We start from the raw sequence: 18,673 nt of genomic DNA on the forward strand, positions 1-18,673 counted from the left end.
CACGAGGTGTTATTGTTAACTTTGCTTTAAGAAATTGCTTTTGAAGTATATTGAAAAAACTTATTATTTTAATCTTGGTATAAGAAGAAGCTCATAGAGATAAAATATTGCTTGCTACTCTGAAGCCTAACTTATGACTCCATTGTTTTGTGAAACCTTTATACCATTTTCGTGCTGCTATACAGATTAGTGAAAACAGATAACTATGATTTGTAGATACAAAAAGCCCTAAACTATTTTAATGACATAAGCAAACGTTCCGCCTAAACGCTATACCTAGCACGGTAGTTGTATCACTACCATGTGATTAGAATTTTCAGTTCACAAGCTTGTAAAGAAATGCATTTGATATATTGTATGTTGAAGCTAAACTAAGTAACATTTCGCCATTTTTGATTTGTTCTACTGCAAGTTGCAATTGTTCTTTAGGGTAAGCTGTTTGCGTTTTACAAATGTAAGTACAAGTCATTTTTGTTTTAAAATTTTTTAGATAGATAGCAAAGACTTTCATATTTATTTAGGTTTTAAATAATTCACAATTCCCAGTAAACACAGATTGATTCAGAGTCGGTCAATATTTAGTTAAAATCGGTTGAAAATTAATAAAACGTTTAGCGACCTACTTTTGACTAAAAATTGACTCTTGATTTGAAATATTGATTTAAAAATTTTTTATATATACCTTTGCTAAACGTTAACCTAAAGTTTAGAATATTGACTTACATTAATCAATATCGTTAAGCTTTAAACAACCTTTTTTAAAAATAACCAAGTAAACACAAATTGGTTCGAAATTGGTCAATATTTAGTCAAAATTGGTGAAAGAGCGGATAAAAGTTTTAGCTACATATTATTGAATAAAAATCGACACTTGATTTGAAATGTATCTTTCAAACTTTTTTATATATACCTTTACAAAACGTTGATCTTACGTTTAGAATGTCGACTTACATTAGTCGATAATGTAAACCTTCAATCGACCTGAAGATAAATCTAAACATATATAGATTTAAATCTTAGCTTTAAAGGTTTTAATATATACGTTTATTAAACGTCGATCAAATGTTTACCAAATTGACTAATTATTAATTAATTCATTTATTAATAATTAGAATAACGACTATTGATAAAGGTAAAATATAAGTTGCTGGTCTCTCGTTATGAAGGTCCTGCTGCAAGAACTTTTTTCCTAAGTTTCATAAACAGTTTAAATTCATTTTGTAAACGCTAGTATGATTGTGTAATAGTAGGTATTTATCTTTACTGTAATAAAGATGTTTAACAACTAATTAATTATTTTTTTATTTTAAATGTATTTTAACTTAATTTAATTACATTTTCTAAGGAAAACTGGAGGAACAGAGCTGGTAAAAATTACTGTGTGAATGTTATGTCGCAACGCTACTACTTTTTTAATGTCAAAAATAAACATGGATGGTACAGGATTTTTTTTGAAACTTCAATTCAGAAAAGTCTCTATATGTAAAGATGTTCCGTGTAAATCCACGTTTGCTTTATAAATGTACATTTAAAATACCTAATATTTTACCTGACTTTTTTGCGGTTAAAAAGCATGTTACAAAATCAGACGATATGAATGTAAAGGAATATGTTGCACAAACAAGTGCATGAAAAACAAGCGGTAGACGTTATTCTTGGAAGATTTTTGATAATGCATAAACCAGAGAAAACAGTGATCGAAATCATTTGCTTATGAGTTTATTAATTTTATTAGAATTCTTTAACTTAAATATTCTTTAACCGTATTGTAAACTTTTATTTTTGTTGATGAGATTAAGTTTGATAGAAATCGTTACTATTAAATTTCCTATGCAAAAAGCTTTATGACTTTTTTCAGTAAACACATAAACGTTTATTAAACATCAAAACTACGTTTTGACAAAACGTTTAGATTTGGTCGATTAAAAGTTTAAAATGAAATTCAGATTAACATTGAGAACAAACCTCAATAAAACGTCTATATTCAAACGTATATTAGAAGTCTTTTATTGGATTACTATATATATATAAAGCGTTTAGATTTGGTCTAATCTACGTTTACATTCGGTCTAATTAAAGTATATAAAGCGTTTAGATTTAGTCTAATTAAACCAAATAAATCTATATTAAACTTTTAGATCTTTTCTAACAGTTTCGTTTATTTAGTTAATGTAATTTCATAAAGTAAAGATTAATACTTATATAAATTAAAATCATGGTACAACTTTTTAACTTTTTATAAGTGAGGAGTGGACTTGCAAAACCAGATAACTCACTTTTTTTTCATTGTGAGATAATGGCAAAAAATGTTTTCCAGTAAATTGAATAGCTAAAAATTAAAAAATTAAAAGCTACACAGTAGATATCATTAAAAGAATGTTTAAGACAAAAATTTAAAAATCACGCTCCTTTGATCTTATTTTTATTACAAAATGAAAAAACATTTTATCTGCTTTTGCATGACAATAATTATTTTTATCTGGTTTTGATCGGAAATTTATTTCTAACTGGTTTTCAAAAAAGCTTTATGAAGTCAACTTGACTAATGACAATTTTAATAATCAATATAATTGTGCAAAACACCCCTCTGCCTTAGAAAATAAGAAATTTTAATGTTTTATATTTTTATAGGATTGATATAGTTAAAACTAGAGTTGTTAACCGGAATGTTTCGTACAATTCCGGAAAAATAAAATTCTTTCGGAAGGATATTGAGAATAAGGAATTTTCTTTTTTCGTACCGAATTTTACGAAACAAAAAAAACCGCCGATGTTCATTTCGCAAATGCTTCTTACGAAATGTTGTCTTCCGCAAGTTGAATTACGAAACAAAACTATTTTGCAACATACGAAAGTAGGGCTTACGGAAGTCGCACTTGCGAAATGAGCTATTTCGCTAAACGACGTTTCGGAGTCTATAACAAAATTTTGTTGGCCAAACTGATATAATTGTAAAAATTAAATTTTTTATATACCAAAATGTTTATAATAAAATTTTATTTTCAGTATTGCATTACATATGAACATTTTAAGGTTTTATTTTTTGAAATAATGATAAAAAACCAAATTTCTTTCGAAACGAAACTCTTTCGCACTGAAACTTGCGAAACAACTTCATTACGGAAAAACACTTACGAAACGCGGCATATTAAAAATATTTAAATATGTTTTATGAATCAAATACGTATGATTAGCTAGGTAACTAAAATACTAATTATTATAATAATTATTGATATGTTTCAGTTAGTAAATTTTTATAAATAAACCTAGACTTTCATAAGATATACTAAAAATGTTTTTCAATGAACAAGAGTTAAATAGTGAACATAACTTGAACAACATAAACTTTCCCATTTTGAAGGAAAAAAGAAAATTTAGAGCATGTAAGTCATTTGTTTGGGATCATGTAGATTTGCCTCAAATAGTAAATCGGTTAAAAAAAAAGGGTCGTTATCGAACTAATTTTTAATGTAAACTTGTCGTTAGCTTAACTCAAAGGCAGTTTTTCTCCTGTTCCTTTCTTTATATTCATTACTTACCCGAAGTTGTGAGAGAGCAGTTAATTAGCCCCTGAGTCAGTAAGTTAATGGAAAAAAAGAAACGGTTTTATACGAATAAAATTGCGTGATTGGGAAACAATGCTGTCGTTGAAATCAAAAAAAGATATAGGTCATGTAGTCAATCCTAAAAAATAACTACTCCATAAAGTACGTACGCTTTAAATTTGATCCTCCCCTCCCCCGCAATTTTCAACATCCCAACGTTATTGGAACTATACAACCGCTGAAAGTTATAAAGCTCTGGCTATTTTGGAGAGCAGTAAAAATTTAGTTGCAAGATTTTGTAGCAAAAAAGCGGGTACGTAAAATACAACCCTTTCCCGAGTCTTTGCCCCGGGAAAAAATTTAAACATAGAAGCTCACCAGGATTATACAAGCGCTGAAAGTTTTAGAGCTGTAGATAGTCTAAAAATTAGTGATAAATTGACATAAAATGTAATGGAACCAAATATTTTACTAAGTTTTTATGTATAAGAATATAAATAGTAAACCTCTATTTCTGAAAAGCCAAAGACAATAAACAACCGAATGTCGGAAGTGAAACAAAGTCGGTACTTGATAAATATTAATGCATGTAAACACTGGTATAGGGACATGTTGCGGAGGAAGCGTTGCCCTTTCCCTCAAAACTAACTTAAAGTTTCAGTTTTTTCTATTTAAATTTTAGCTGCGTAACTTTCTTAACCTTTCTAGGTCACTGTATATATATATATATATATATATATATATATATATATATATATATATATATATATATATATATATATATATATATATATATATATATATTGTCCTTTCCGTCAAACTAACTCAAATTTCAGTTTTATTTTATTTAGATTGGAGTTGCGTTAGGCCCCCCTTATATTCTGTTTCAGCAACTCCTTCCCCTCCCCCCCTCCCTCCCCCACCTTCGTCCTAACTTTCTTAATCTTTCAAGATCACTGTATGTATATATATATATATATATATATATATATATATATATATATATATATATACATATATATATATATATTTATATATATTTATATATATATCGGTATTATTGCCACTAAAGTATCCGAACTTTATAAAATAGCAAGTTCGGATGATGCCTACCAAGCATTAATGAAAATTAAATCATCAGCTAGTGAACCAAATGATATCTCTGAAACAATCCTAAAGGATCATTTCAGCAGCACCACTAATGTTAATCAACAATCAAAGCTTTGCTCAACTCAAGTTTCCATTTGCATGGAAAAAAGCTTTTGTAATTCTGATTTAAAAAATATTTAGATAAAACTTTGTCAAATATCAATTCTTTGCAGCACTGTAAAGAATATCAGAGAAGATTGCATTCAAGCAATGGTTAATTCTTTTACTTCAGAAAAAATTTAATCTTTCTCAATTTGCTTTTTTGCTTGATCCTTATAACAGTACAACTAACGCTCTGCTAATTGTAGTTATTTGGACCATAAACAAACTCTTATTTTCAGGTGGGTATGTTCGATGTGTTTGTATCGATTTATTTCATCTATTACCTGACATCAGGTAATAGATAAAATAAATCGATACTAGCTCTGAATTCATGAAGCTTTTGATCATAGAGAAACGTGCAGTAATCATATGTAACAAGCGCCCATGTTCAAATCAACCCTCATTGGTAAGCCTAAAAAGTTGACAAATCAAATGATCACCTTTTTTGAGCGTTGTCTTTAGTCAGACTTCTAGTGCGAAATCTCAGGAGTTCGCGTAATCTGCAACTTCAACCCAAAATCAATTCGATTAATAAAATCTTTTGCGGGTTTTAGTAATTTCTCATAAATACCTAAATATTGTATTTATTTATAAAAAAAATAGTAATAATAATAATAATAATAATAATAAATTAGGGCGCAAATAGGGTATAAGCTAATGACTGGTTTTCAAAATGTAAATATTGCATTGCGAATATATCGTTCCAGTTTTAGAATAAGTGATTTTTGTACGAAAGTCAAACTTATCAAAAATTCTCTACGGGGAGAGAAGTACGATGTAGTGTAGGATAGATTAGGGTAATATGAGCACCTTGGTAATATGAGCATACTTAAAGATTTCGTAGATGAAAGCAGTGAAGCTAAAGTTGCTTTGTATTTTTTGAATCAACTTTATGTGATGGTAGCAAGAATCAGTACAATTAGCGTAAATTTATATGCAGTAGTTAGCGGCTATCATCTAATTAAAACGCTGTTAAATTTTTTGCGTTGTTAAAATAATATCATTACGCATGAATAAATCTGTGGCGCGAAATTTTAGTGCTAAAATAATGAAATTTATTTTTTTATAAAGAAAAATATGTTAGCTTAAAATCCAATCCATTTTTGTTTAAAAAGCAATGCATAGAAATATTTAGTTTAGACTTTATTTAAAGATGCAATTTTTGTGTAATATGAGTATGCTCAAATTACCTCGTGTTTTTCATTGAAATTACCTAGTTTAAAGTCCTAAAACGAAAGTGGTTTTAATTGCTTTTTGAATAAAAACAAAACAGTAAAAAATTTAAATAATTTAACAATATTAAATATTTTTCTGTAATTTAAAATCAAAAAATTTGAATTTTTATCGTTCAAAGGTTTAAGCTAATAAAATTGTAAAAATAACAAACTAATTTTTTGTTGTTGTTGTTGTTGTGGAAAACATAGTAGTATTGTTTCGACAAAAAGCGGCTTAAAATTTGATCTTTTAATGATCTGTTTTGTTAATAGCAAATCATTATATTCCAAAAATTAGTTCTGATTGTCAAGTTGGTATTTTTTTAACTGATTAACGTTATTTTTTTTGAGCTAAATTAAAGTGTTCATATTACCAAGTGGTCTGGGTACCAAGTGGTCTGGGTAATATGAGCTCTTTTGCTACTTATTAAAAACCTATGTGTTTTTAAGAAAAAATTTCGAGTACCTCAACTTCTAATTGGATCATGAGTTGGGGATCCCTAAAAATCATTTATTCGCAAAAATTTTGTATTCAGCATAATTATTTTTGAAAATATTCTAATTTGTGCTTAAGGTGCTCATATTACCCTAATCTACACTAATAGCAGAGCTTAAATGTATACAATACAGTTCCGAAACAAAAGCTATTATTTTTGCATATTTGATGCAAAACTTATTAAATTTGTATTTGATTTTTTTTTTCAATATTCAGGCTGAATAATAGGTTAATTTTTTTCTACGACGTTTATGATTTTTGCTCTAATGTTTATGATTAACTTCTTATTCATAAAAAGCTTATACTTTTCATTATCTCATTTTTTGATTTGTGCAAGCCCTAAGTTTAGTTTTGATCTAGGCACTGTGCCTAATTCATAAAATGGCCTTATGTATACCTAGATCTTATTTAGTTACTGCTTATATTACAATACTTTATTTCTTTTTATATTTTACTTTTGCTTTATTTTTTCTATTTTAATTTATATTACAATTTTAATATATTTTGTTGGATCAATTCAAACTCATATCGCCAGTTTATGCTAAGTAATATATTGTACATTTATTATAAGATCATATTAAACTTTGTGTTATTTTTGTGTGCTTATAAATCAAGAATATTGAAAGCACATTTTTGATTTAGACAAACCAAACAAAGTGACGTGAAACTTTCTAGAACGCAAATTCACGGATATCAAAAGATAAAAGAGAAAGGGGCTTGTCAAAAAATAGTATTAAAACGAGGGAGTGCAAGTAGCAAAATATCATGAGCTGGTGAGATTATATTATTACGCTCTTTCGACAGCTAAAATGGCTGCCACGAGAAGATTGGCTAAGGTTAGGTTATTATTTATGTGCAATAATTACTCTCTTTAAATGAGCCCAAAAAGATTTACGTAAGAGCTGTTTTCATTTTGTGGATTTTTTTAGTATACATGTCCTATCAAGTATTCAGAAACATTGTTAAATTGATTAGTATAACAAAAATAATATATATATATATGCTTTAAAAAAATTGTATTTTGAGACATTTTTGTTGAATTCCATATAATTTATAATGTGTTTATAAGTCATTACCTTCACTTAGTTAAGAATAAGTATTAAAAGTCTCAAAACCAAAAAATGAATTATTAAGTTTTAAAGCAACATTTAATAGTGAAAGTTTCTAAATACAAAACTTTGATTCGTTATTTCATGACAAACATTTCTTAACTAAAAATAAATTTGAATGCAAATTTAGTTAAATTCGAACTTAAATGTTAAGAAGAATATAAAAAATCTTTTTTATTTGCTGACTCATGGTTATTTATAATGGCAAAAATGTATAAATAATAATTAAATGTATAAGTCATTAACAGCCCCTGCATATTACAATTTAGTTATAACAAAACATAAAAAGTTATGATATATTTATTAAATAATATATTTACCCTGAATTTTTGTTGTATCTATATCTTTATTATATAGCAATATAAAGTTACTTATTATTCCTCTCCCCCTTCTCATTCTGAAAAAAAAAAGGTAATGTCTCATAAATGAAATATATTATAAACATTAAGCTTGTAAATTTTTATTATTATTTCAATTAATATTTCTAATGTTTAAAAAGCACCCACTGGTGAGAGTGCAACAAACGAAAAAATAAAATGATTTTATGCTACTATTATGCAACATTACCATATATATATATATATATATATATATATATATATATATATATATATATATATATATATATATATATATATATATATATATATATATATATATATGTAAATTATGTTAGTGTATTTTACAAATAGAGTGCTCAATGTTCTTAAAGAACAGAGCAATAATTAATTAGTAAAAAACACTTATCTAACTTTTATCTTCGACTTGGAGTTTCACCATTGCTGGATCATCAGGAAGAGTTCTTCCTGATGAAGAACCATTGCTGGATCATCAGGAAGAACTCTTCCTGATGATCCAGCAATGGTGAAACTCCAAGTCGAAGATAAAAGTTAGATAAGTGTTTTTTACTAATTATATATATATATATATATATATATATATATATATATATATATATATATATATATATATATATATGTATGTATGTATGTATGTATGTATGTATGTATGTATGTATGTATGTATGCAACATTACCATATATATATATATATATATATATATATATATATATATATATATATATATATATGTATGTATGTATGTATGTATGTATGTAAGTATGTATATACTCATATAATTTTTTTTTTTAAGGAATTAGATGATATTCGTAAATCTGGTCAAAAAGTTTTTCGTGAAATTCATGTTGATGAAAGCAATATATTAAATTGGCAAGGAAAAGTTTGTACTGTAAGTAGATTTAATTTGTATAAGTGTACATTCTTATTTGTATAACATTATATTAAATAAAACAAGTTAAATAAAACCCTTTTATTTATAAAAAAATATAAAACAGAATTTCTTTTAAGAAAAACATTAAAGTCTCACACTTTAAAAATACTTCAAAATGTACTGCAACATTTTTTACAACTGTAAAAAATTTTCTGCAAAGTTTTAAGCCTCATTAAATCCTTTATTAATTAAGTTCTCCTTTCTTACTTTTTGACAATCGCTTTTATAATAAGTGGCTGCTTAATCCCTGGTTTTTAATATGGGATTCTTAAAATGGGATTTTTATTGTTTATGTTTATTTGTATTTTTTTAAAATGGTCTTGGTCAAGTAAAAGTTCAAGCAATATCAGTTTATATATATATATATATATATATATATATATATATATATATATATATATATATATATTTATATATATTTGTAAAGCCTTCTCAGAAGACGCGTTTTATATATATATATATATATATATATATATATATATATATATATATATATATATATATATGTATGTATAAATTTATATATGTATAAATTTATATATATATATATAAAATTAAACTTTCTCAGAAGAACATTCTCACATGCGGTTGCACACCTTATATGACCAGCATAAATATACCATTAGAATATTTTTTGATAATATATTTTGATAACTTAGCCACAGCTCCTTTCATGTTAAGTTAGCAGAAAAAATGCACTGAATTAGCAAATGTAAACTTAAACTAAAAATAAACTAATTTTAAACTGGAAAAAGAAATAAAAACTAAAAAAAATTTGACACTAAATTATAGAAACAAAAATCTGAACAATTGATAAAATAAATACAAAATAAACAAGAAAAAATCTAAGTTTAAAAGTTATTTAATCCAAACTTTAAAAGTTATTTAATCCAAACTTGCTTCGAAATTTAATTATTTAAAAGTTTGAAGCTTTGATATCATCTAATGTCTCATTTCTTTGATATCATCTAACGTCTACAAAGCAAAGAAATTTTAGAGCTATTATTATTTTATTAAGTTTTAAAATATTATTTATTATATCAGTTAAAACTGTTCATTTACATATTTGCATTTTTTTTTTTTTTTTAAATTCAAAATCAGAAAGTTTATTTTTGAAGTTTATTTTATGTTAAACATGTGTGGGAAAAAGACATTAAATAAATTTTTTTTTAAATTTTATAAAAGTTAATTGAATCCATTTAAAATAAGAAACACGACAGTGTTAAACTCATAACAAGTCATAATGCCTAACAGAATTGTTATTGAAAAATGGGGGTTTAAGTCCTGCGGCTTTCAAAAAAATAATTCAGATTAACTTTCATTTAGTGTAAATCTTGCCAATTATATTCAGAGCTTTTGAAAAATTGTCACAAAAATAAAGGCTGCACTAAATCAGCAAATTTGTACGCTGAACATTGACAATAAAAAAAGAATAACTTAACAGACCATATAGAATCTATTTTTTCTTAGTTTCTCTCAATCTTAAGACCATATTTTTCAGACCATATTTTACGTTCTCATATGCAAGTCGCAGTATGCGTATGAGGTTGTGATAAGAACTGTTAGAGGTTGGCATCAGTTCAGCAAAAAAATTTGACACAAAAGAGTTACCATAAAATATAGAAACAAGATTAGTGATTTTTTGCTGACCTCAAACACTTTGAGGTTGGCATTGCCAAATGCCAATCCTAAATCCAAGGGTTTTATATATATGTATATATGGCCAAGTTGTCAAAAGAAAGTATTATATGCGTGGTCATGTACTTTTACACAAAGGCTTGATATATATATATACATATATATATATATATATATATATATATATATATATATATATATATATATATATATATATATATTTTTTATATATACACATATATATGTATATATACATATATATATGTATATATTTATATATATATGTATATGTACATATACAGGCTTGGTCGGGAAGCTGGAGCGATCGCTCTCGATAACTGACCATGGGAATAATATTTAGTTGCAAAAAGCTGGCCAGATTTTTTAGTCCTTTTGAGAACATTTTAAAAAACAAAAAGAAAGTGCAAAAAAGAATAATTGGGCTTATGAGAGACAATTACAAAAAAAAATAAACTAAAAAAAGAAAATAACTTTTAACGCGAAAAAACTTAAAGCAAATTAAATTTTGTTTAGAACAAATACTTTCGAAACATCACTCTTTTATAATTTTTTTATAAAATTAAGTGACATTTTTTTATATAAAATAACATTTTACAATTGCTTAATAAGGAAACAAATGTTCTATTATTTATTAAAGATTTTATATAATTTTTATTTATATACTCTTGTTTTATTTCCAGTGCTGGACTAAGGAGGGTTGGGGTTAAAGGGGGCTATAGTCCCGGGCCCGGGCAATGTTAGGGGCCCCAAAATAGTCAAGAAGTCTTTTTTTTTAGTCATTTTTACGGTGTAGTGCATAAAAAGGCCTCCAATATAAAATACCCCCGGCCCCGAAAAGTCTAACAAGATTCTAATAAAACTAACGCTAGCTTTACTTTTATTTAAACTAAATTATTTTATAAATAAAAAAGTTAATTTTTTTAATAACAATTTTATGCTTTGCGTGAAAATTTTAACATATTTGAAACAATTCTTCTTAGTAAGATGAACAATCAAATAATTAAATCATTGTGTTACTGTAGGAATTAAATTAACTAGATAGAAATCAACTAAAAATACTTTATGAAGAGGAAGGGAACTGCTTCACAATATCGCTAATGATGTTTAGCGAGTGGGCTTTTTAATTTTAATTAGTATTTAAAACAGAAAAAAGTAACTTTAAGTTAAAGGATTACGAGTTTGTAAGAATCGCAGCTGAAACGAAAATATTTAGAGCTAGTAAACCAACATCTAAGAACTTAAAAACTTTTCTTTATATTTAATAACTTTCTATATATATATATATATATATATATATATATATATATATATATATATATATATATATATATATATATATATATATATATATATATATATACAGGGCTCGAATTAACGTAAATCGTAAATGTAAAATAACGTAAAACGTAAAAAAAATCTAATCGCGATTTTTTTGTTGCTCATAACCCCTCCTCCACTCCCGCCGGAGAGGAGGGGGCATTATTTATTTTAACTTATAATAACATATATAATAAGTCTCATTTTTGCATAAGATGTCATAACATTTACGTTCAGCGGTTGTAAAGTAGCTTTAGTTATAATTTACATTATTACTATTATTATATTGCATTAAATCTAACTGCTGTATTTTTGTAAAATCAATGAACTTGATATAATCTTCTTTTAATTATTTCATGCGGTAGTGGTGTAGTGGTAAGAGCGCTTGCTTTGTAAGCGAGAGGTTCGGAGTTCGACTCCCACCACGTCCCTAGAAGTACCGCACTCAACTTAGTTTCCTCGCGCAGCGGCCTTGATCGGCAAGGTTCGTGTTTCAGAGTTGAGAGAGGGTTGCACCAAGAATAACAACTTAAAAAAAAAAAAAAAAAATCACACAAAAAAAAAATGAGTAGCCTCCTTGACTGTAGTGGCCCCCTCGGGCCTTGGGGAGGTGAATTATAAAAAAAAAAAAAAAAAAAAAAAAATTTCATTTTCTATTTTATTTACATATTTTAAACTGTTTAAAATAACTAGAATATTTAATTTTCTATAAATTTTTAACAGTAAAAAAAGTTATTTAAAACTCTAACAAAACAATCTATAAATTTGAAACCGTTATAAAAAACTATTAAAAATGACGAAAACATTATCGTGATAAAAAGTTAAAACTTAACATTTTCACGAAAACCCGCGCAATCACAAACAAGAATGATAATTAAATTCTTATTAAGTTTTCTTATCTAAGTAACCTTATCAAATTCCCATGATATTTCTATCTATTGCTTTTTCATTCAATGTATTTTTTAATAAAAGTTAGCACTTTTTTCATTCAATAAAATAAAGTGAAAGAAAAAAATGTATCTAAATCATAGAATCTTTTACGATCTAATACTTTTTTTGATTGCTAATAGAAAAAGTATTAGATCGTAATCGTAAATATTTTGATCGTTTTGTAATCATTTCACTAGTTTAATGCTTAGAATTTTTTAGGATTTTTACTAAGCAAAAAATCATACGCCATTACAAGTTATTATTTAATATTCTAATTTTAAGAGGTTACAATGCACTAAAATAAAATTAAAAGTTGTCACAATTTTCTTCCTTGCTTTCACTTTCTTCCAAATCCGATATTTTAACTGTCGCTAGATCAATGTCTGTTTTTCCTGACTTTCTTTTTCTTTTTTCTGGATAACGATGAAAATTTCACTGACAATCGTCCATAGCAGTATAAGGTTTAAATTTGTCAATCTCAGGACCTTCTTCATTTATTCGAAGTAGAGATTCTAAGAGATCTCGTCTAAGACAACTTCTCCAGTCATTTTTTATGCGATTCATACATGAAAACATTCGTTCTACTTTCGCATTTGTAAAAGGACAAATTAAAAATAGTTTAAAAATATCAAGAATATTTCAGCATTCTTTGACCAAATTTGATTTGGAAAAAACAATTTCCCAAATTTTCAAATAATACTCATTCTGAGTGTTACTTATGATGGGAAATATGTATGCTTTTAAAATGATCCACTCATGATTTGAATATTATTCAAATCACATCCTACACCAATTAAAAATTCAGAAAAATGTTCAACAACTTCACCGATAGCTTTATCGCCAAAAGTTCCATCGCCAAAAGTTCCATCATTCACATTTAACAGCCAGTGTCAAGTAAAGCTACCAAATGTATAAACAATGGTGATTTTTGGAGAGATTGAAAACGGCCTTCTATACATATGGTAATATTTGCAATAATTAGCTTGTACTCTTGATTCGAATAGGTATTTAATTGTTTGTTTTTTATAAATTTTTCCTTCCTTAAACAATCGGTATTTTTCCTGCATTTGAACATTTTTGCTAATAGATTTTCTAAATCTTTTATTTTTCTTTCTTTTACTTTATGCTCCGCTTTAAAAAAAAAATTATCGTTACAAAAGTCACTGCAGTTTTATACTGTAAAAGAACACTAAATATTTGCAAATAGAGTATCAATCTTCTAAAATAAAAAGAATAATCACGAAAAATATTCGCGAATAGAGTATCAATCTTCTAAAATAAAAAGAATAATCACGAAAAATATTTGTAAATAGAGTATCAATCTTCTAAAATAAAAAGAATAATCACGAAAAAAAGGAAGATTGCAAAATGACAAATTTTAAGAAAAAGAGAAATCAAATAAATTGTAATTTTTTGCAGCATAATTGAAACTTTATATAGTCTACTCTAGTAATTCAGGGACTATTTCATGCCTAAAAACTCTAATTAATTGACTCAATAAATTTATTAAAATAAAAAAATTCGGAGTCCAAGGAGTCCCTATTTTTTGACCACAGAGTCCGGAGTCCCTAAAAATCTATAGGACTTTTCATCCCTGCTTATGGGGCACCTATATCAAGATGGAAACAGTTCTTGAAAAATTTGACTTTGAAAAACATTTATTTTTCTTTGCATTTAATTACTTGACTGAAATAAAAATATACTTGTTTGAATCTTTTTCAAAGTTATTTTCTGAATGCTGCATGTATAACCAGTACCTCTTATGAAGCAATTTCTCATAATGAAAAAAATAGTGATTAAAACCTTATTAAAAATTTTATCTAACTATTATATCAACTTATGTAGTCTTGCCTCTAAGGCAATATGCTTTTTGGCTGTAGGTGTTAAAACTTATTTTTAATGAACTTTAATGTTTGTTTCCATTTCCATTTGTTATCATTTTTTAAATAAATAATATGCTTAAGCATATTAACAGTTATTGAACTGTCATTTAACAAATTTACCTTCTTAAATAAATACTTTGAAAGCCATATTTCTTTTCTTTTTTCTTTTTTTTTTTTAACTATTCAATAAATATAAAAAGCTGGAATAATTTTTATTTATTTTTTAAAGATTTTTTGATTATTTGCGTGACATTCCTATTTGTCTAAAATTTGAAGTTATATCTATATTATATTATCCAATCAAATATATTTGTGTTAATTTGTAACTATAAAACATTAGTTCAGAAGTTTTTTGTTGGAGTTTATAGCTGCTATAGGTATTATACTACAGCTTAATGTTATATTAGAAATATGTTATACAAAATGTTATATTAGAAATATGTTATACAAAATGTTATATTAGAAATATGTTATACTAAATGTTAAATTAGAAATATATTATATTAAATGTTATATTAGAAATATGTTATACTAAATGTTATATTAGAAATATGTTATACTAAATGTTATATTAGAAATATGTTATACTAAATGTTTTATTAGAAATATATTATATTAAATGTTATATTAGAAAATTCACTATATCTGTTATGGAAATGATATTTTTACAAAAATTGTTCAATAAAAAAAAAAGTTTTCATAAATGTTTAAAAAACATTCATTATAAACTGAATCCCATATTAAGTTTTAGTTGTTTTGTTTTTTTATATATATATTATAGTGTTATATAATTTTATTGTAAAAAGTTTTTTTTTTACACAGAATTTATATGTTATCATAAGTCTAATTTAATTTCTAGGACACGCCACCATACAACAAAGGAGCATTTATAATTGATATCATTTTTCCTGCTGAATATCCGTTTAAGCCACCAAAAGTTACATTTAAAACTAAAATATATCATCCAAATATTGATGAAAAAGGTCAAGTATGTTTACCGATAATTTCTCCAGAGAATTGGAAGCCAGCTACTAAAACTGATCAAGGCAAGTTATATTTCATATTAAATATAATTATAAAAATTGAAATCAGAATGATTATAGTTTAGTGTTGTACTTAGCCAACTGCAGGTCAGTTGCAATTAGATTTTATCTGGGTCTGTATTATCAATAATTCTGTCAAGCTTTACTACAACATAGTAAAATCCATGCTCTGCAAAGATTTGTTGAAAAACATAAGTTGGGCTAAAATAATTGTGAGTCATCTTTAGGAAATGGTTCTAACACTAAGGGAGATAACCAACCATTTATGCTGTCTGACAAAATTAACAGCTGCTAGTTGTTGTTTTTGGGAAGATCTTGGAACCCTTTTGTGCTAATATTTGGCAACAATTTTAGACTCTGCATAAAGTTACTTTAGAGTCAAAATATGTTTTGTCTTATATTAACCTTATATATTTTTTGGTCATCTATTTGGGTTCCAAATTTTTATAAAATTTGGAACCCAAATAGATTTTTCAAAAAGTTCATTCTCAGGACTTATTAATCTCAAGAAATATTTTGTCTAATTATATTCAAAAATATTTATTTGGTAATATTCAAGTTTTACCTACTACAAACAAAAAATTAAAAAATATGTTTGTGAAAATAATTATCTTCAACAAAAACACTTATTATTTTCCCTTATTAAGTCGAAAAAAAAAATTTTTTAGTTGCTTTTATGCATTTTAATCTATGATGGAGAGTCATTGTTTATGAAACCTATGTTGGAGAGACATGTTTTATATAATGCAATTCATTATGTAGCAGATAAAAATAAAAAACTATGTTACAGATAAAAATAAAAAAATTCTTATAATAAATATTAGGAGACTATTTTCCATCCCTTTGAAACTAAATTTTACATTCTACATGTTACTATTTTACTTTTAAATTTACTATTTTAAATATTTTAAATAATTGAAGTCTTCGTCTAATGTAAAATCGCTAAATGCAAAACGCAAATCACCATTTCGCATGTAAAATACAAGCAGCGTATCTTTCTTAACAAGGCTTGAAATATATAAATGAAATTTAAAAAATTATTTTAAATGTTTAAATTTTTTTTTTTTTATATTTTTATTTTTGACTATTTTATGAGGTTTTCATTTTTGACCAATTTATTTTTTTACATTTTATAGATTTTCTTTTTCAACCGAATTGAGATAAATTAATTTTAACCCACTAGTCTGTGTTTTTTAATGTTTTTCTTTGCGCTTTTAAGGTGTTTTTTTATATATATACTTTTAGACCTTTTTTTAAAATAAAATTTATGTTATGAAATATTGAAAATAAAACAGAAAGGTTTATGGTATTTTTAAATAATTGAAATAAACTCTTCTGAAACTCCAGTTTTACTTATATTTGTTATTTTTAATATTTTTATCAGTAAAAATGTAAACTTTAGTGAAAATAAATATTTATAGGACTGTGAAAATTGAAAATTTTTAGTTTTTTGTGAAAAACAATTAAAGTCTTTAGAATATTGGACATAACACAACCCAAATAATACTAAAGGTCTGGTATTTTTGGTGCTATGTCTTATCAATTATCTTCTAAAAATTAAAATCTTCACACTGCCGGATGTTAACTTTTATTATTATTAATTTTTTTTTATCATCTCTCTCACATACATCTATTCAATTAATGATTTTAAAAAAATTTATCAATTGAATAGATGTATGTGATGTATAGGTAGGTTTCCTAAGTAATCGGAACATTAAAAAATAAGTAGTAATTCTGGTAATTTTTTTTATGGTTCTGATTACTCTTTTTTAGTTGTTGACAATGACTTAATGTATAATTGTAAATTTTTTTTTAAATACAGCTTCAACGTTTTTTAAATATAGCTTCAACGTTTTTTAAATAAAGCTTCAACTTCTTCTATTAATAAAATTGAGCTGCAAGATATTTTAAACTATTTTAAAATTGTTTTCTTTAAAAATATTGAAAGCTGTTTATAAACGGCAGATAAGAAGTTTGGTTTTAGAAAAAGTTTTTACTTTAAATTTTAAAACTTTTACCTAATACTCGATTGTTTGTTAAATTTGAATTCAAATTTATTTATATGTAATAATAAAAGTTGTGTTATTTCTAAATCTTAATTGTATTTGAATAAAAGTTTACAAGCTCTAATGACCTTGATTTGTTGGTGAGCTCTTTTACAAATATTTTAAATTAAATATTTTTTTGTACAGAGACGAACTGCATTAACTGATAAAAAACATTAAACCTTTTTAGTGAATTTTTTTTTTCTTTCCCTTTTTCAGTGATTCAAGCTTTAGCAGCACTAATAAGTGATCCTGAACCAGAACATCCTCTCAGAGGCGAGCTTGCTGAAGAATATACAAAGGATAGAAAAAAGTTTATGAAAAACGCTGAAGAGTTTACAAAAAAACATGCTGAGCCGCGCCCAAATGAATGATTTATCTGTAATTTATCTTTTGTCTATAACATCTTCTAGCAACTGTGTAACTAATAAAGTTGAACTCTAAATCCAAAAAATTTCAATACATCTTACAGTTATTTTTTCTCGTTTTCTAATTTTTTTGTTATGAGCACTTCAAAATTTTGAAATTATTTGTTTGCTTTTTTTTATGTTACGTTTTTTATGTTTTATTGACAACCAAGAAATATAGAGAAAAAAATTGATTGCGTCAATTCTAGGAAAAAATCATTTGTTACAAATTCTACTTTTTATGTTAAAAAAATGACTTGAGAAAATTTGAATTAAAGAAAGAAACTGAAACCTTATTTATATGATTTAAAAAGGCATTTTTTTAAAATTATATTAGTTTTTATAGGTATCTTGGTATTTGAGATAATAGTCAAAAAAAAAATTGCGCACTCGGGGAAAATATAGTAAATAATCTAAAGAAGGTTTAGTTATCTAGAGATAGTTGGCTCAAAATGTGTTTATAAATATTCAAAAAAACAAAGA

The 18,673-nt window shown here is 25.7% G+C and overlaps 1 protein-coding gene across 1 annotated transcript; it reads left to right on the forward strand.

Moving 5' to 3' along the window:
* Positions 1-7,186: 7,186 nt before the first annotated feature.
* Positions 7,187-18,247, forward strand: LOC100214906 (ubiquitin-conjugating enzyme E2 L3). The gene is made up of 4 exons (XM_065807488.1): positions 7,187-7,342; positions 8,769-8,864; positions 15,555-15,741; positions 18,003-18,247. The coding sequence occupies exons 1-4, from the start codon at positions 7,316-7,318 to the stop codon at positions 18,155-18,157; spliced, it is 465 nt and encodes a 154-aa protein (XP_065663560.1). The 5' UTR covers positions 7,187-7,315; the 3' UTR covers positions 18,158-18,247.
* The last annotated feature ends 426 nt before the right edge of the window (positions 18,248-18,673 follow it).

Source organism: Hydra vulgaris, chromosome 10, assembly GCF_038396675.1.
Source record: "Hydra vulgaris chromosome 10, alternate assembly HydraT2T_AEP".
Lineage (NCBI taxonomy): Eukaryota > Metazoa > Cnidaria > Hydrozoa > Anthoathecata > Hydridae > Hydra > Hydra vulgaris.